This window comes from Lolium rigidum, chromosome 6, assembly GCF_022539505.1.
Source record: "Lolium rigidum isolate FL_2022 chromosome 6, APGP_CSIRO_Lrig_0.1, whole genome shotgun sequence".
In the NCBI taxonomy this organism is placed as follows: domain Eukaryota; kingdom Viridiplantae; phylum Streptophyta; class Magnoliopsida; order Poales; family Poaceae; genus Lolium; species Lolium rigidum.
The window spans coordinates 195,309,889-195,330,542 of NC_061513.1; the positions used below are offsets into that span (position 1 = coordinate 195,309,889).

The window sequence follows — 20,654 nt, forward strand, 5'->3', positions numbered from 1 at the left end:
TAGATACTGATATATCTGCATGAGTCACATATTTTAGGATGGAGGTAGTACATCCAGTAATGATCGAGTTTACATTATATGTGCTCATGTATTTTTCCTTGCTGGGGATGTGCTAATGTTGACGTGTTAAATTTGTCCGGCCTTCTGGATTCGAATGTGTTCTGCTGGTATCATCTGCAAAAGGACGAACAAGAACATCCGAATATCCGATGGATGGAAGGGATAATCATGACTACCACGGCCGTTATATTCTTCATGGAATCCTGCGATCGGGGATACCTGAGCCTGAGCATGGCATACCACGAAGAACTAGCTCACACATCTTAGTTATTAGTACTAGCTATTTTCCACCGCTAATTCCTAACACCCTCGCTAAAAATAGCTTACGACAGAGTCAGACAGCGTAGCTCCGACTCAAGCTGAACTTGTAATTAAGCAGCCGATTCCAGCGATATCTGTTCGCTAATGAGTTGACTCGATGGATGCTGCAGCGCCACTGGAGATCCTACTACAAGCACGTGCTGCTTCTCGCGTACCAGAGCTGCGGCGTGGTGTATGGCGACCTGAGCACGTCGCCTCTGTACGTGTACAAGAGCACATTCTCCGGCTCGCTCCGGCGCTTCGAGGACGAGGAGACCATCTTCGGCGTCTTCTCCCTCGTCTTCTGGACCATCACCCTCATCCCTCTCCTCAAGTACGTCTTCATCGTCCTCAGCGCCGACGACAACGGCGAAGGGGGCACGTTCGCGCTCTACTCACTACTGGTACGGCATGCCAAGTTCAGCCTGATGCCCAACCAGCAGGCCGCCGACGAGGAGCTCTCCACCTACTACAAGCCAGGCTACACGGCGCAGGACACGCCCATCCTGAGGGCGCTTAGGCACTTCCTCGAGAAGCACAGCAAGTCGCGCACGTTCCTGCTCCTCATGGTCCTCTTCGGCGCCTCGCTGGTCATCGGTGATGGCGTCCTCACGCCGGCCATGTCCGGTGCGTGCCCGAAATTTGCTTGCTCCACAATATTTCAGTTTGCTAGCTAGATGCTGCCTGCTGCTATCTAGTTTCATGATTTCAACGATTGCTGACCTTGGCGGATATTGTACGTGTATGTCCCAGTGCTCTCGTCCTTCTCTGGATTGCAAGTCCATTGCCATGCTTTGACAAACGGTGAGCGTTTGCGTGCAATTTTATCCATCCGGTCCTTTTTAATTGACTCGAATTTAGTACAAAGCTGTACTAAATCTGAGTCAATTAAAAAATACCGGAGGGAGTACTTCTTGGAGCAATTAACCGTCACTGCTAATTTGCTGCAAAAAAAAGAGCAGGTGAGGTGGTGATCATGTCATGCATTGTGCTGGTGTGCCTCTTCACCCTGCAGCAGTGGGGGACGCAGCGCGTCGCCTTCTTGTTCGCGCCTGTCGTGATCGTCTGGCTCCTCTGCTTGGGAGGGATCGGCATCTACAACATCGTCGTGTGGAACCCCAGGGTTTTCTACGCGCTCTCTCCGACGTACCTTGTCAGGTTCTTCCTAAGGACCGGCAAAGAAGGCTGGATTGCACTTGGAGGAGTGCTACTCTCCATGACAGGTATTCCATCCGTTCTAAATTAAGTCACCCATTTTTCCCCAAAATTAACGGTATTAAATCGTGTCTGGATGATACATACATATATCTAAACTAAATTTGACCAAAGCTGCGTCAGTTAATGTGGAACAAATGCAGTACTATAAACAAACATGGACCGACTTATTTTGTTTTGTTTTATTAAACTGAAATGATCACTATCAATTTGTACATTTCTATATATGCAGGCACAGAAGCTATGTTTGCAGATCTGGGTCACTTCACAGCCACATCCATAAGGGTACATCCGCATGCATGCCTCCTAAGCTTATATTTGTTACCTTTCCAGTCTATTTTTATCATAACGGCAGTGTCATGGTATTTAAGGATTCAGCTCCGTTAAGAGGTATTACCTCTGTTCTAAAGTAGAAGCCTTACATTTCGGAATGGAGTAATATTATAATGAACCATGTCTTGTATTTATTAGATTAGTTGTGACCTTTCCGTGAGTCGCCCAAGTTGCTCCTACGGCGGCGGCCGGGTGAAATCCTAACCGCCACACCTTTCTCATCCCTTTTTTGGTCTACCTTGAAGATGGAGGAGGAAGCCAGCAGGCAAATCGTCTTCGGCAGACAACGCTGACGCGCTAGTCTACTGGCGCATTAGGAGTCCTCGTGGCTGGCGCATTGCAATGGCCTTGAACGTCATGCACATTGGCGGAGTTTGGACGTTGGGGCGGCAACTCCAGGTCTTCTGGATGGTAGATGTGCCACTGTGGCTGCAGGGGCCAGGTGGCAGCAGAGCGTGGAGTCGACAACAATGAGGGTCACATAGGGGAGACTATTCGATCTCTTCTTTGCGGCGACGGTGAACCTTATTTGTTCCAGTTTCTTGGCAACGACAACGGTGGCAAATCTTTCCAATCCCTGGCTAGAGGAAATTTGCAGCCTTTCGTGGCTTGCTCGATCTGATCGGATGCGGGCTACCTTCGGCTCACGCATGCATTGGCTGTACGTGTTGCTCTCGGCGGCGGGATCATAGACTTAGTCTCTAAGGAGTGCGACCGACGTCGATGGGTTTCGTCCTCCGATTTGAGGTACCCCTCGGTTCATGGGTTGGAGTGCTCTACATAGCCCATAAAGGCGCCCGTGCGTTGCGCGCGAGGCTCGGCTCCTAATCCCCTGCCGTAGCAAGACCAAGAGAGCGAGTCCCGACATCGGGCGTGTCTGCCGCGGCAGTGCTGGTCCGAGCACCAAAACCCTTCTTCGGCGCCATGGTTGATGACGATGCAACCTAAGAAGATGCCGATGACGCTGTCGTCGATGCGGACGTCGATGCTCAGGAAGTTGTTCTTGATGACGAAAGTTGTCGAAGCCGAAAGATGAGCTCCCCCTACCTAGCGCGCCAGATGTCGCGTCTCGCCTACACTGACATCGGGGATGATCACACCCCCGTTTTGTTCAGTAGTGGGCACGAAGGCATTCAAACCTCAATGCCGCCTTAGGAATCTGCTAAGACGGGCAAAGAGCACACACGAGCATTTTTTACCCAGGTTCGGGCCACCCTTTGGGTAACAACCCTACGTCCTGCTTTGGTGGATTATCTAGGGTGGATAGTGTACAAGATGATGAACACTGCGAGTGCTGGGAGAACGCTTTCGATAGCTTATACACCTCCCGGGGCTTCCTCTTTCTCACGTATGATCTCCTCAACACAGCTCTGGTTCTCTCATTTCTAACAACTAAGTTCTTCTCTTCTCGAATGGCTCACTTGAATTGGCCGAACCTCTCTTCTCGAATGGCTCACTTGAATTGGCCGAACCTCTCCTACGCCGGTGAGGCGCCTCCTTTTATACCACAAGGGACCACCACAATGGCTAGTCCAAGCACTGCCTAAGGGCTTTTCCGGAATCAATTCAATTGAGGCCACACGGCCGTCGGGCAGATGGGCGGTGCCGGTGCCCAATAGATGGCCACGAGCGGTACGCTAACACACTCGATGGCGGCGTGACAATTCGGGAAGCGAGCTGCCACCTTTGTCTGCCTATGCCATGATGGCACATAGGGACGCATGCGTGTCGCTTGTTCCCAAGGTTGAGGCTAAGTTGACCTTCGTTCTCGGGCCGCTCTTGGCCTAGGAGAGGTGATATTCTGGTCCTTCTAGGGGCAATCTAGGCCACAGCTTGGCCTGGTTGCCCGGATCCGTCGCTCCTCGGCATCTTTCGGGGTGCCCGGGAGGATGGCCGGGGTTGCTCCTCGATCCCTTTGTCATGTTCTTCTTGTCCGTTGGCTTGGATTGGCCTTGTACAATAGTGCTTGTCCACCACAAGGGTGCCTACGGTAAGGGCAAGATTCAGTAGTATCACACGTAACTTGTCACGATTCGTACATGCTAAGTGCACGCCAAATCATTTCTTGTGTAGCACACTTTACGCCTTAGCCTTGTCACCGGCTAAATCTCCGACCGGTGGGCCCAGGCCCATGCGCCACGACGTAACCTGGAAGACCCTCAGTCTCATTACGCTCACAATCATCTCTGCCGGGATCACCACGTACGAAGAGGAGCACCGGCGGTGAACTGCTAAGTCTGGTATGACGGCGGCTGGACTAGAATGGATGCATTAGAGTTCCCAATACATGGATGTGGTTTCACCGTCTTTGTCGCATGCTACCACCTCCACTATATATAGGGGAGGAAGTGTGGAACCTAATCTAGTCGGTAGTGAGTCGAACCCAGCCGACACAATCCTACTCCGGCTACGGTCCAACCTAGCCGACTAACTTTTAGTTGGATCACACCCGACTCGCTCCTTACTCTTAAGTGTGCGACCCCACGGGATCGCGATAGTCGGACACGGTTGGAGTTCGACGACAACCGATCAATTGGCAAGTGGCTCCTAGAAGAACATGCCAACTACCAAGTACCATAGAGTCAGGGTGACAAATCTTTCCAATGTGACCTTCGTTCAAGTAAATCTATCCTCAAGATATACCTTGCCAAGCTATATGTGAGTTAAGTCACCCATTGAATAGCTCAATTCTCTTCTTGATTCATAATATGCCGTTCATCCAACTAACTCTTAATCGTCCGCCTCAGTTAACACTTTACCGGATCGTACATGGCATGCTTCCAAATCATATCATCTAAGAGAGCCTACAGAATATCTCCCTAGTTGAAGGGGAAATATCCCATCTTGATTATCCACATCACAGAGCTTGATTCCCAAACGGCCCGAACTCTACCTTTATAATTTCCTTATCACGAAATAATGCATGATAGAACCTAAGTCGGCCAATCCACAACCCGGACCGTGCGATATCCTCATGTCTAAGTATTCCATTGAGACATACAAATGACGACTAAGTATTCCATTATAACTGTGTTGTATCTCAATATGGGTTAGTCTGACTCATTAAATAGTTTAGCCAAATCTGTATAAGTTAGATTGGCATCATCATGCCCATGACAGGTGGAGCCGAGTCATTAGACGATTTTCACATTAGTCTAAGTTGTGTGCCCATCACAACCTCGATGAAAAAGCACAATATAGTATGAACAACATTAATATATAGTTCCACAACCTAATCGCATATTCAACGGTACATATAACATGTTCATGCAGGGAAAACTTAATAACTTCATGAATACATTGGGAATTTGGTGCCCACAAGTATAGGGGATTGCTGAAATCTTTGATTGGAAGTATTACCCAAATTTATAGTTCGACTAAACCACACATGTATATCAATAAAATCACAAAGAAAGTGGTAATTTTATAGTAGTTGATTCAAAGTAGTAAAAGAAAATAGTAAATAACATCGCAGATTTCCAGTTTTCACGGAAAAAGTAATGTAAAACTTTCGGTGGCTAAAAGCATAGGCATGAGGAAGCAATTGGGTAATGTATGGATGGTATTGATCATGTAATGTAATCCAACTAACACGGCACTCATCTCTAGTTCAGTTGTGTATAGGTGCGTGATCCAAATATAGTTTACTAACTAAGAGAATTTGCATATCATCTTTTGTCCTGCTTGCCCATTTCACCGAGGCTAACTTGGAACTACAAGCAATTAAGGTCTACCCTTTTGAATAGACTGGAACAAAGTATTAAGATTCATGAACACACATAACCCTCAATATTATTACAGCTTCCCCTTTCCCCACCTGTCACCTTAGGGATTCGCAGGGTCAACATAATAACAAGTAATACACCTTGCAGATAAATACCAACCTCATATATATGATAAAGAAATATAGGTTCAGTACTAAAATCATGTCACTCGGGCCCTAGTAACAAGCATTAGACATAACAAAGGTGTACCAACACTCATACATGAATATCTTCAAGACGGGCACCTAAAATCTCGATACATATGGAGGATTACATGACCAATCTCATCCAAAACCCATCCACCTCTTAAGCCTACAGAGAACTACTCACTTATGGTGATGGAGAGTGAGTCCATGATGGTTGGTGATGATGTCGGTGGCGATGATGATGAAGAGGCCCTCAAAATCCCTCTCCCCGACATGAAGAGCAGGATCAATCTGACCCCCGAAATGAAGATCGTGGTCTTGGTGGCGCTGCTGTTTCGTGAAACGTCATCTCCCTCCGGGGGTAGGTTTTTAGGGTATATAAGGCACCACGCGAAAGGGGGAGACGATACGACGACCGAGGGCCGAACGGGCCTAGGTGGCGTGCCCAAAGGATTAGGGCGCAGCACACTGGCCCTCATTCGGGTCTCGTGGCTCCCCTCTCGTGATCCAACGCTCCAGGTCTCTTCTTTTGGTGAAAAACTTCCATGGTATATTTTCACGATTTTATTTCCGACGAAAACTTGACAAAAAGGAGACTTTGCGAAAAACAACATCAGATTCAGGAGTTTTTATCCAAGTATGGTGAGATTCCGGAGTAATTCATTAAGCAAAGTTCTTGGAAAAGTAGATACATTTGGGATGTATCAACTCCCCCAAGTTTAGCTTGTTGTTTGTCCTCAAACAAATCAAACGTAGTGTAACAGCGATAAAAGACTTTAACATGACAAGTATTCGATACATAGCTTCACAAATGAATGACAAAGTGTTACTAAATATGCACTATGTTCATGTTCCTCTATCTATGCGTGGTGTAAAAGAGGTACTATATGGCAACACTATTTGGACAAGATTAATTGGTAGTAGAAAAAAGTAAAGTTATAGCATTGCATTTGATTGAATCATGAGCAAGGTTGTTGAGACATTTTGATTCCTTCAATTGTTGACTAGTAATTTCATCATACTTGCATTGCAAAACCAAATAATGGGAGATGTCGTGTCCTTCCAGTCGTTTAACATTCGAGACTCTCATAGAGGACTCATACGCGAGTAAGAAGCTAGTATTTTTGGTTGACCGTAAGGTGGAATGTCAAGGTAGGTGTTTTGCTTATTAGCTTTAACACCTTATGAGTGGAAGGGTGCATCCCTTTTTAGAATAAAAGTGTAAGTCAGCGGGCACTTCTTAGTTTTAGCCCTTTCTGTCTACAAAGTAGCAAACTCATTGGGTACTATTTCTTCTCCTTATTTCCTCACTTTTTTCTTTATTTTCTCAATCTCTCTTTTTTCACTCTTCTAATTTTAGGATGCTCTTTGCTGAAACTTTCACCATGATTAGGCATGGCTTTTGTTAGCGGCCCATTGCTCTTCTCTCACGAGTAGCACAATGAGGTACCTCCATGCCGCCTGTACAAAGGACCAAAGGAGATGTGTATCTCTACTATAGGCCATCCATAGCGGCACAACATGTACAACAGACGGCGAGCATCCTCCTAACTCTCTCTCACATTTTTCTCTTAATCTTTTTTTTTATTTTCCTTCTCTTTTTGCTTTTCTCTTTTCTTTTTCATTCTCTACGATGTGGCTCAATGGTTCGGGGCTAAAAACAAAAATTGTTGGTCAACCAAATATACTATCAACCGACTTATATAGGTTTCAAAGTGAGTTCCGCCATTTAAAGGGCTGGAGTGTCACACCGACATCAACCTTCATATTTTAAAGACACATAGGAATATAATTCATCATTGAATATGTGCCAAGTCCACAATACGAAGTATGATGGGACGCGTATAATTTACTCAAAACCACTATCTCTCAATCATGTATAAATAGATTCCTCAATAATATCTCACTTGCATCATAAATAGAGAGGAGAACACGAAAATAGTAGACATCTAATATCACTTTCCCAAGTATTGATGAAACTATGCATAAGTATTTGCTATCGTTAAATTCCATACATGAATACAGCAAAGGTGTCATACCTCTTTTATCGATCCTCACATATAGTTTCACGGTCGTTGGTCTTCCTCTCCCAGCTAGAACTGCGCAACAAGCTCAAATATAGAATTACGAGATTTAAACTTGGTTCACTCAAAGCATCTCATTATTACATTAGCAACCTTAAAAATATGATTACAATAAGGTGTATCATGTGCCTGGGATCCATATAGAAGTATAGAATTTATTTGGGACCAATAGAAAATTCAATTAGCCACTTTTAGTGATGAAAAACAAAATATGTCAATAAATTCCAGCAGCTGTGCAACCCTTTTTAGTCCCACTTAAAAATCCCAGGAATTTTTGCCAATTTGTTATGAGTATGGGATGACAAGTTTTAAATTCCTGCGAAAATTTCAGCCCAATCAGAGTTACATGCCAGGAATTAAAAATCAAACGGTGAAGACTAGCATGCAGAAATCTGCAACTACTTTTTCTATTTTAGAAGCAAAACATAAATATTTTGTGTTTTTGAAGTTTTGGAGTTGTAAAAAAAACAAAGATGCAACAAGCATGCAAAATAAGCAAAACAAACCTTTTTGGTTTTTCAGATTTTTGTTTGAAACGAAAGAAAAATGCAAAAACTAGAAAGCGAAAATCTTTTTGGGGTTTTAAGGTTTTCGTTCGCAAGAAATCAAAATGAAAAAAATAGAAAGTGGAATTCTTTTTAGGTTCTTCAAATGGTGAACTAAACAAAAACTACAATGCAAAAAAACTGAATAGAAACTAGCATGACAATATACAATAGAGAAAGGCAAAGGACACATACTCCCCCAAGCTTGGGGCGAAGCTAATAGCCGGGATGGTCGGAGCCGGGCCCCCAACCGTGCAATCCATCATCGAAGAAGGGTCCTAGCTGCCCCATCGTGAAGAAGCATCTTCATTCCCCCATTGGGAAGAAGATCCTTCCCTAGGCTGGTAGTAGGGCGCGGCGGTGCGAACCCCGGGCATCCGGTGCGAGCGGTGCTTGCCACTCTTGCTTAGGCGGTGCTTGCCACTCTTGCTGACGTGGTGCAGGCACGTACCACTCATGCTGCTGTGGTGCTGGCTCATACCACTCCGCTTTTGGATGCACAGGTACCTCCTCCAACTCCTCCCGATGAGGAGGCTCAGGGGCTTCCTCGGGCCATGTGTCGTCCTGTGAAGTCGCGGGAGCCAACTCCCACTCATGTTCCTCTTGCTTGATGATCCATTTGTTTGATAACCCGTCAAAACAATCAAGGCGAGGAAGCACATTGCAAGCAAAAACACCTTGCTTAACCATATACTTATACTTAAAGAAATCTTTCCACCACACTCCAACAAGAATATCCATGTTAATCAACAAGCTAGCATCCAAAAAATTGGATTCTAAGATTTCAGTTCCAATGTTACGTAATCCACTTTCTTCTTTAATGTGCTAATAGACCATAGTGGCAATGGCACATGCATAGATTTAAAGAAGTAAAAGAAAACAGTAAATAACAACAGCAGATTTCCAGTTTTCACTGGAAGAAGTAATGTGAAACTTTTAGTGGCTAAAGGCGTAGGCATGAGTCAGCAATGTGGTAATGTATGGATGGTATTGATCATGTAATGTAATCCAACTAACATAGCACTCATCTCTAATTCAGTTGTGTGTAGGTCCGTGATCCAAATATAGTTATGGGTACTAACTAAGAGAGTTTGCATATCATCTTTTTTCCGGCTTGCCCATTTCACCGGGGCCAACTTGGAACTACAAGCAATTAAGGTCTACCCAAAACAAAGCATTAAGATTCATGAACACACATAACCCTCGAAATTATTACATCTTCCCCTTGTTTTTTCCTTCCTGACACCTTAGGGATTCGCAGGGTCAACATAATAACAAGTAACACACCTTGCAGATAAATACCAACCTCATATATCTGATAAAGAAATATAGGTTCAGTACTGAAATCATGTCACTCGGGCCCTAGTAACAAGCATTAAACATAGCAAAGGTGTACCAACACTCATACATGAATATCTTCAAGACGAACACCTAAAATCTCGATACATATGGAGGATTACATGGTCAATCTCATCCAAAACCCATCCACTTCTTAAGCCTACAGAGAACTACTCACTCATGGTGATGGAGACTGAGTCCATGATGGTTGGTGATGATGTCCATGGCGGTGATGATGAAGAAGCCCTCTAAATCCCTCTCCCCGGGGTGGAGAGCAGGATCAATCTAACTCCCGAAATGAAGATCGTGGTCTTGGCGGCACTTTGTTTCGCGCCCTCCAAGGGGGTAGGTTTTTAGGGTATATAAGGTACCACGTGAAGGGGGGAGGCGAGACTACGACCGAGGGCCGAACATGCACAGGTGGCACGCCCAAAGAGTTAGGGCGCGCCACCTGGCCTCGTTCGGGCCTGGTGGTTCCCCTCTCGTGATAAACTTTCGTGGTATTTTCCCCGATTTTATTTCCTGCGAAAACTTGACAAAAAGGATACTTTGCTAAAAACAACATCAGATTCAACAATTTTTATCCAAGTATGGTGAGATTCTGGAGTAATTCATTAAGCAAAGTGCTTGGAAAAGTAGATACATTTGGGATGTATCGAATTACATCATACACAAGATTGCCTCTAGGGCATATTCTGAACACATGGGATGGTAGTTGGTGAGATCTACGGTTTTACTTGTCGATTAGGGAATGGAGGGAGAAATGGGGAGTGTGTGTAGAAGTGGTGGACCATAGTGGATGATATCTAGGGTTTGAGTGGGAGTCATACGGTGGAATGAATGAGGGGTGGAGACTGGGACAAGGGTTTCCATGTATTTATATAGACAATGGGACTAGGAAGTGGGGTTTAGGGTTTGTTTTATAGTTCCTAGAACAAAGGCAATCAACTATGTGGATCCCATTTGAACATGGGGTCCATAATGATTCATCCTAAAGGATAGGCTCTGCTCTATGTTGCTGGGCCATGCTTGGCTGCGAGACATTGTTGAACAATCAGTAGGAAGTGCTTGACCACTCTACATCACTCAATCCACTTTTAACATTCCTTAGAATGGACAACACACATCTATAATGCCCCTACTGTCACTCGAGCGCGGCATAAAAAAGAATTTCTACCGTATGCGAGCTAGCACAACACTATAAATTATGTGTCGGTATGTAGTTGTCACGATGCATAAACATTTGCCTCCTTGATAGCCACTAAGAAATAGCATCGGCTGGCCAGAAAACTCTTTTAGGTACTATTCGCTTGTGCCATCCAAAAAAAATTGTCGAGTATGGGGGAATTTGTGTATTGTCCAAGGTGACTCCCATGGTTGTCGTAGATATCAACTCTACATGGATGGATCGCCGACATCAAATGATCGAGGTTGATGTTGGCCATCTACAGGGGCTGCTCAACAAGATGTTGCACTCACATGGTTCCAGCTATGTGGCTATGTAATTTCATTGATGCCTACAAGTGCACGTCTTCTATGGTTCTAGTTTCAAATTAAAAGCTAGTATCAAACCACGGAGTGGTCTTTATGCCCCTCGTTATGGTTTTATAAAAGTGTACCTGCAAGTTATCCTCGATCCCAAGTAAGGGTGTGTTGAAGTGTTTGTGTTGAGAGCAAAGCAATGTTAAAAGAAAGCAAGTACAAAGTGCAAATAGTGATTAAGTGATGTAAATAGTAATGAAACTACAACATGGCTAAAATTATTCTCAGGGTGCTGGAGAATCACCACTAGCATTAATAGAATATGATTAAGGTGTAGTATGTCTTATTTGTATGCGTCTGCATGCACAAAGACCCACATAAAGGTGTGCCCAGAAGTCTCCCTCATCACACCCCTCCTTACCATAGCTAGTCCTCCATAGCAAGCAACATGAGTACACTAGAAATTAAGGGTCTACCCATGGTTACGGATATACACTATTGGGTATCCATGATTTATCGTTAATACATGGCTAATGTCGGCGATGAATCATCTCCCGATTGCGCACCAAACACTAACCGAGTACATGACGATAACTTCCTTCAACTCCCCGGGGGCCGAAATACTATGCAATCGATGTTCACACAATATAATTGAGTAAATTTACTGCATACTTATACAAGTAAACAAAATATAATATTTATTTCAATTCATGGTTACGCAACGGTTTCTCCACCTCCCGAAGAACAAAGGGAACAAGGCAAACAAAATCATCAAAATAATGATATAAATGGAGTATGAAGGATTAAACGAGTACAAATGCAAATCCGCACTACGGTTAGGAATTACAACAAGATGGATGAAAGGTGATGACGATGTAGATGATGATGAATATCGATGTCAGAGCCTACAAGATCCAAGCTATAGTGGAGATGAATGCCCTTCTGCGGGTTACCCCTCTAGATCCCGTAAGGAGGTGAGGTTTTTCTGTTATGTGGCTTCTCTGTATGTCTAACTTCTAATCCGATCGCATAGGGTGAAAGTATATAAGAAGAAGGTTCCAACGGTGTCTGGTACGGCGGCGGTTACGGCAGGCCCCCGTCGTAATGTTGGTCATTAAACTAGCCGGAGGTGGAGTTCAATGAATTTGCTCCCTCGCTTGGATAATTGTAAGAAAGGTATTTATTGCTTTAGATCAACATGTTTTTGTAAAAAAACAATTTCTCTAATTGATTTTTTTTCCATCATCCTCTTTATTTGAGGGATCCTAGTAAACACACATAATAGGTGCACGCGAGCATGCTAAAATAAAAAATTTCCTAACACTACTGATGCAAAAAAAAAAATCTTAAGACAGAACATGATGCAAAATGCAATCACCATCCATCAAGACCATACTATGCAGTTGTGCAATGATGGATCACGAGGTAGTGGCAGCATAGATCCACCTCGATTACGTGGCACACTCTAAGTGTTTGGTCTCGAGTCCCAAGGGTGAATGCTCTAGGTAAGACCTTCATTGGTTGAAACTAGCAATGTTGTCCTTTACACGACATTTCCTTATTGCACACATTGCCTAAAGTTTTTTCAGATTTCTCTTTGGGTGGAAAACCATGATTTGGTATTTCGTTTGTCATTACTTTCTTGAAAGCTTACTTGTTGGTGTACCTCTCATGTTGGTCGTTGATGCTAAAGTTTGTTGTAGATGTTTTCTTGGTCTTTTTTTAAATGAATAAATTGGTTGTGTGCATACTTGATGTTTTAAGAGAAACTCTAGTAGATCCCATAAATCGTAACCTGTTAAGGCACAAGTACATGTCGTGGTAAACACATTTATGCACTTGCGCGGGCCGTGACAATTCAGATCCCGTAAATCAAGACTATAAAACAGAATATTCGCATATTATGTTTTATAATTTTGGTTTATGACATCTAATTGGTTGCCGCAGACTTCAAACCAAAACCGTAAACATCAAATTCGACAATATGACATCAAATTGAACAAAACAAATGAATATTTTAGACATCACAACTGACAATAATCATCCAAATTACAATGCTCCTCAAATCACATTACAACCATAGTTCAAACCAAATATTAAACAAATAATGAATGGTTCCGGGGCCAAATAAAATTTTCACCTCACACACAAATAAATAGGAAATGAAATGAATGAAGGAGGAACACCAATTTATGTCATGTATCTACCACTCGGTGATCGATGAGATCAAGGTTGAGCTGTGTATGTGTGGCCGAATCTTGAATTACCCGATGTGTCTCAAGAAATGCTTGACTGCGAGGGTTTCTTTGTGGTTCCAGACGGCTACTAACATTGTCATAGAAGAACTTCAAGTTTAACCCTCTCTACTCTGCGATGATCATATTATGAAGAATCACACAACATTTCATGATATTGTTGAGGGTTTTTGTCCCAAAAACGAGTTGAACCTTGTATAATGACAATCCGAGCTTTCTAAAGACCAAAAGCTCTTTCAATGTCCTTTCGGAATGCTTCTTGCCTTGGCAAAGTGAGCTTATTTGGGAGGGGGTGGATGGTATTCACAATCATTGCCCAATCTGGATAGACACCGCTGGCAAGATAGTAGCACATGGTGTATTCATGCCCATTGATTTTGTAGTTGCAAGCCGAGCATCTCCACTAGCGAACAAATAGGATCTATGCAAGATATTGATTTCATTGAGTGATCTCCGCAATCCAAAGAAGCAATGCCAAATCCACAAGTCTGTTGAGGCCATGGCCTCAAGCACAATGGTGGCATCACAACCTTTACTGCAATACTCACCATGTCATGCCATCGGCAGTTGTTCCATCGATGCATACAATCAACACTCATGATCATTCCTGGCCACTCTCTCTTTTCATTCATTGCCATCAACCTTTGTATATCATCTTTGTTTGGAGATCGAAGATACAACAAACCAAACACATGAATCATCACTTTGCCAAACATCCAAACATCTTCAATGGTTGTATCTTCACCAGTGCGTGGATGCCATATGCAAGCATATGCATACCTGCTGAGATTTCTTAATAGAGGTAAACCCCATATGGAGCCGGCACCGTTTCACATGCGAGTAAAATATCGAGCATTGGCCTCGCAAGCTTTGACTATGCTGACGAACAAACTACGGCCCGTCCGGTACCTTCTACGAAAAAAATGTGGCGGGTATGTCGGTACCTCGGCAAGTAGTCTTTCATGGGTGCGGCGTGGCTGAGTGCTCGGTTCCGCTTGATGAAAACGTGTCCAGCCACTGGTACGCACTCGCTTTTTGACGTTGAAACTATCTTGAAGCTCCTTCGCAGCAAGGATGAGGATCATATGTTCGGTGTCATCGTCGTTGAGAAAATTGTCGAGGTCTGAATCGTTTGAAGACTATGAGTCCTCAGAAAGAAATTACAAGCTCAAAATTGAATCCAGCGGAATAGGTCGAACTCCAAGAACAAGCACAAACCATACCTTACGGAGGTGGGTCGATGCGGTCGATTCCGGTGGCGGAAATGCCCAAGGCGAAAGAAGGAGCTCCAGAGAGGTCGAATCCGGTGGCCAAGGTCAAGGGTGCAGCCGAATGGAAGCCCCGCGACACATCCCTGTCCGCCAGTGAAGAGTCTTCCGCCGTGGAAGAAGCATGGCCAACCCGCGAGATTTGACCTTCTACCGATGCGGCGGGGTGCGGGGCATTCACGAGCAGTGGGGCATGGTCATTGTGGCCGAGATAGATGGCGTGATGCAGCGGCGGCATCGCAATGGAAGGAAGAGGCGAGGAAGAAAGGAGGCGGAGGAGGGGATGGGAAAATTCAGCACGCCAACTGGCTCCGCACGGATAGAGGTCGTGCTCGATTTGGCCGCGCAACACGCGAATGCCCAGTTCGGGCGAGGAGTTTTTTTCTGACCCGTGTAAAAAAAAACTATATTTCGTGCATGTTGATGGGGTCTGATCTACACGTCTTTTTTTCACGACAACTGAAAACTATCGGTTATTTTACAGTTTAGGTAAATTTAGGGGATCTGCTTGAATTGTTCTAACTAGCTCCTGACGTGATATTGGCAGAGAGCTGGATGTAATTGATAGTTTCTATATACCGTTTATCTAAAAAGTATCATGAACCATCGATGTCATGTACGTGTCATTAACAGGTAGCCTTTGTTGGCCTGATCTATCCGTGCTTGGTGCTGCAGTACATGGGGCAGGCGGCCTTCCTGTCCAAAACTCCAGACTGCGACATCCACTTCATATTCTTCCAGTCCATACCCAGTAATTAAAATGCCTATTCACCATGAAAACAGTTAAATCACACAAGCTATATAAGCAAGTTGATTTTTTGCATTACGAGGGGATGTGACCAAACGACGACGTGAATGAAATTTTGCTGCAGGGACCTTGTTCTGGCCGGTGTTGGTGATCGCGACGCTAGCGGCGATCGTGGGAAGCCAGGCAGTGATCTCGGCCACCTTCTCCATCGTGCGGCAGTGCACTGCACTGGGCTGCTTCCCGCGTGTCAAGATCGTCCACACGTCCAACCGCATCCACGGTCAGATCTATAGCCCCGAGATCAACTGGATCCTCATGCTCGTGTGTCTCGCCGTCACGGTCGGCTTCCGCGACACCATGCTCATCGGTAACGCATACGGTAAGTAACGCAAACGGGCCTCGCATTGAGTACATTTGTTTGGCTGAGAATGAAAGGCTCTCTATTTGAATACAGGAATGGCGTGCGCCGGTGTGATGGTGGTGACCACGCTCCTCATGTCAATGGTGATCGTCTTCGTGTGGCAGCAGGGCTTCATCCTGGCGACGCTCTTCCTGTTGGCCTTTGGCGTCGTGGAGGCGGCGTACCTGTCGGCGGCCCTGATGAAGGTGCCACAGGGCGGGTGGCTGCCGCTGGCACTGTCACTCGTGTTCGTGGCTATCATGTACGTGTGGCACTACGGCACGCGATTAAAGCACACGTTCGACGTGCAGAACAAGGTGTCCCTGAGGTGGATCCACGCGCTGGGCCCCAGCCTCGGCATCGTGCGCGTGCCCGGCATCGGCCTCATCTACAGCGAGCTCGCCACTGGCGTGCCGGCAGTGTTCTCGCACTTCGTCACCAACCTTCCGGCGTTCCACCAGGTGCTCGTCTTCGTGTGCGTCAAGGCCGTGCCCATCCCACACGTCCGGCCGGAGGAGCGGCACCTGGTGGGCCGCGTCGGCCCGCGCGACTTCCACATGTACCGCTGCGTCGTCCGCTACGGCTACAAGGACGTGCTCGGCGACGACAGCGACTTCGAGAACGACCTCGTGCTCCGCATCGCCGAGTTTGTGCAGATGGAGGCAGCCGAGGCCGCCGAGAACGCCAACCGCAACAGCGACGGCGCCGCGTCGGTTGAGGGCAGGATGACCGTGATCACGCGCCCAAGCGACCTCGCACGTACGGGGCTCCTGGTACGGGAGCCATTAATGGACGGTGAGGAGAGCGTGGTGGTGCGCGCGGCCACGGCTGCCGCGGACGTGCACAAGTCGGATACGCTCCAGTCGCTGCAAAACATGTACGAGTCCGAGTCGCCGGGGTTTGCCAACCAACGTCGTGTCCGGTTCGAGATCTCGGAGATGGCGGGCGAGTACGTGGACCCGAGGGTGAAGGAGGAGCTGAGCGTGATCGTGGAGGCCAAGCACGCCGGCGTGGCATACATCATGGGGCACTCGTACATCAAGGCAAGGAAGAGCTCCAACGTGTTTAAGAAGTTCGCCATCGATGTGGCATACAACTTCCTCCGGAAAAACAGCAGGGGCCCCGCCGTGGCGCTCAACATACCGCATATCAGCCTCATCGAAGTAGGCATGATCTACTATGTATAAGATTGATTGTTTAATTAAATAAATAAATCTATATCTTTTTTTTTAGAAACACGGTACAAACGTAGACGCTCACATACACGCACACACACTCACACACGCACATCCTACCCCTATGAGCACCTCCGGAAGACTGAGCTGGCGGATTGGATCTTGAAATTGACGAAGTCACCACAGGCACCTCGCTGACGGGAACGTCGCCTCCCACTGAATAAATATTCCGCCTTTATGAGACACACATATGTCAAACCTGGGGTTTGAACTGCGGTAGTGCTGAGTACTAACCACCCACCTAACCACCCAACCTCAGGTTGGTTCTCTCAAATAAATCTATATCTTTACTATTACACTAGCACAATTGCCCGTGTGTTGCACCGAGTGAACTAACTTAACAGGCAATATAAGAACCCTCAACCACCCATACACACAATCTAGATACTCGTTTTCACTATGCTTGCGATTGCCATGAATGTAATATTGCCATGAATGTAATACATCACGAGCTAAGTTATAATTAAAAACCTACCATCCGCAATATTCTCATGACATGTAGAAGGTGAAAAGCCTATGAAAACAAATAAATAATCAGGCAAATTTTAGTTACTTTACCACAAATTCAACATGAGTCAATGCAAAATCATATAGTCAGATATTTTTCCTATTCTCGATGCAAAGACAGTAATAAAAGTATTAATAAACTTGAATTATATAGCTAGCGAATTACCTGACTTCCTGTGTCCATGCTATGTGTTTGTTGTAATGTTCCAAAAACGTATGCATCCCCACCAGGTGCAAGAATGCCATTTAGATGAGGGTTATCATGCGTTCATTATATTGCAGCACAGGTTGTAATGAATGTTGGTTCCAAACAAAAAGATAATAGAAACTACTTTGGAAATCCGCGACGATTATAGCAGCTACAGAACGACCTTGTCAATGCCATCTAGTATTTATCATTTCCAAAGTATTTTCTATTAAATTACCAAAGGAAAAAATGTGAATGTACAGATAACCTAATATGCACTATGATTGGGCTGTAGATCGGGAAGCTATAGAGAACCAATCTGAGGTTGGGTAGTTAGGAAGGTGGTTGTACCCCAATCCACCAAAGTTTAAACTCCAAGTTTAACATCTGTGTGTCTCATAAAGACGAAAAATTCATTTAGTGGGAGGCGATGTCCCCGTCGACAGCGAGGCGTCTGTGGTGACTTCGTCAATTTCAAGATCCAATCTGCTGGGTTAGTTTTTCGGATGCGCTCGCACGTGTGGGTTCATAGGGATGAATGTATGGGCGTGTATGTGAGCGTCTGCGTTTATACTGTGTCACCTTGTGATCTCGCACAGTATGATTGTGTTCACATGCTAGTTCTATACGAAACCTACAACTTCCACTTGCATGTTGCACCTAATAACCTTCAATTAAATTGCAATTGTAGCGGCTGAAAATCTAACCTGGAATATATAGCAATTGTAGGAGAATACGATCATAATGCAGAAGCACTTGACACAACTACGTGTGCAATAGCAATTCGAGTAGACACAGTCTGCACCAACACATACTAAATAAAAATTCAGACGATCTGCATAAAAGCCAATGGACCATTAGTCTTTGAGAGGGATCCAGCTCTAATATTCTGCATCCTCGCCCTGCACGATGAACAGCTTTCCACGGTTCCTCTGTTTCCTGGCCTAGCGGGCAGATGGGCTGGAGACCAGATGCGCAGACATCATGCGAGGACAAGCAAAAGTGCCTCCTGGTGAGAGTGAGACCCTACCGGCCGGTGCTGAGGAAGAGGCGACGTCGACTGAACCCATGCCGGATCCTGGTACCAGTTTAGACTCTTCGGCCCCGCCCTCGTCGGACTCCGTGTGCGGCCTTATGAAGCCCTGCTCAAAGCCCTCTCTCCTTCCCGCCGCAGGCTCTCGTCCACATACTGTCTCCCGCACGACGACGGTGACCTGCCCTCGATGCAGCGTTTTCTGTGTTTGGTCCCCTCTCTGACTGTCATGTCGTCGTCGACCGCCATTGGACTCTAGAAGGGACCGATACACTGTAGAATAACAAGGTTTGATATATATATATATATATATATATATATATATATATATATGCACTATTTTGCAACCGGTGCTCAGAATATTATTCTGAGCACCAACCGGCCCTACAAGGCAGCGATGCGGTGGAAAAAAACAGCCCCACGCGGCCACGCCTCTATCTGTCCCCCACCTCTTTACTTCCCACGATTTCCCCCAACCTCCACGCGACCAAGAGATCGAGCCAGCGCCGCCGGAGCCGCTGCTTCGGCCATGCGCCGCCGGAGCCGCTGCTCTCCACGCTTCGCCCACTTCGGCCACGCGCCGCCCGTGCTGCCGCTGGCCACGCTTCCCCCTCGGCCCCGTCGGCCACGCCGCCCGACGCGCCGCCGGCCAGCCCTAACACGCGCCGCCGCGAGGCCACTACACCTTCCGCTGGCGCGCACCTGCCGCCCCGCCGGGGACCGTCGCCCCGCCGCGGGGAGCCGCCGCCCAGCCCGCCCCTCCGCCGGGAACCCACAAAGCCACCTCCCGCGACGCCTGGAAGTACGGCCGCCTCCTCCCCCGACCCCGGCAAGCAAGACCACCCCCTTCCGTGACGCACGCAAGCACGGCCGCCTCCTCCCCTGACTCCGGCAAGCGCCGTCGCATCCTCCGCAGTCCCCGGCAAGCACCGCCCCCTCCTCCCCCGACCCTGGCAACCGCCGCAGCCGCTTGGAGAGCTCGCGCGCCGCAGCCTGGGAGGACCACCGGGCGGCCATCTCGAGTGCTCGACTCCGTCGCCTGGGAGGCCCGGGGCGCCGTCCTCTGGCAAGTCAACGTCGCCCCAACCTGCCTCGCTCAACCCCCGCTGGCGATTTCTGCTGCGGTTGAACTTACTTCCAAGCGGACTTGTACTCTTTTTCCACGGCGCATGTTCTTCCGTAATTTTCTTATATTGTTTTTTTGTGATGGTAAACCGTGTTGCATATCGTGACTGCAAACTGCTGCTATCTCTCTTGGAACTATGTATTTCTATCTTAGTTTGTGGAACACTAAACTCTCTCTTTCTATAAGAAATTCGTACTGCAAACTGTTGGAACGGGCAGTGCAAATTTCGTGTATGTAAAGATGGCCTTCTTTAGTTTCAGTTTGGAGTGAGTCAGATCGTGTGCGTAAAGATGGCCAGTTTAATCTTGTCTCTGTTAGATGGCCAGTTTAGTCTTGTCTCTGTTAGACTTGTACGATGCGTGCTTCAGCTGAACATCCACTACTTTCTGGATTTTCTTTTCTAGGTTTTCTATATATTTAGCCTGAAAGTTTGTAGGGAGAAAAACATGAATAAACTGTACATGAACCCTCTGCTTATAGGAGAACCTCCATGCTCATTTACTTCATATAATTCTGTTTTAACAGTGAAGTTGTTCTAATGTGAACGGGTATAAGTTCAGGATGAGCCAACAGTTCAACATTTGTTCTAATGTGGCCATCGCCAAGAAATTGGACGCGGCCATTTCGG

The 20,654-nt window shown here is 46.3% G+C and overlaps 1 protein-coding gene across 1 annotated transcript; it reads left to right on the plus strand.

The window, feature by feature from the left end:
• Window positions 1-482: 482 nt before the first annotated feature.
• Window positions 483-17,125, plus strand: LOC124665846 (probable potassium transporter 3). The gene is made up of 8 exons (XM_047203214.1): window positions 483-987; window positions 1,114-1,139; window positions 1,265-1,289; window positions 1,320-1,583; window positions 1,808-1,860; window positions 15,424-15,541; window positions 15,663-15,917; window positions 15,993-17,125. The coding sequence occupies exons 1-8, from the start codon at window positions 483-485 to the stop codon at window positions 17,123-17,125; spliced, it is 2,379 nt and encodes a 792-aa protein (XP_047059170.1).
• The last annotated feature ends 3,529 nt before the right edge of the window (window positions 17,126-20,654 follow it).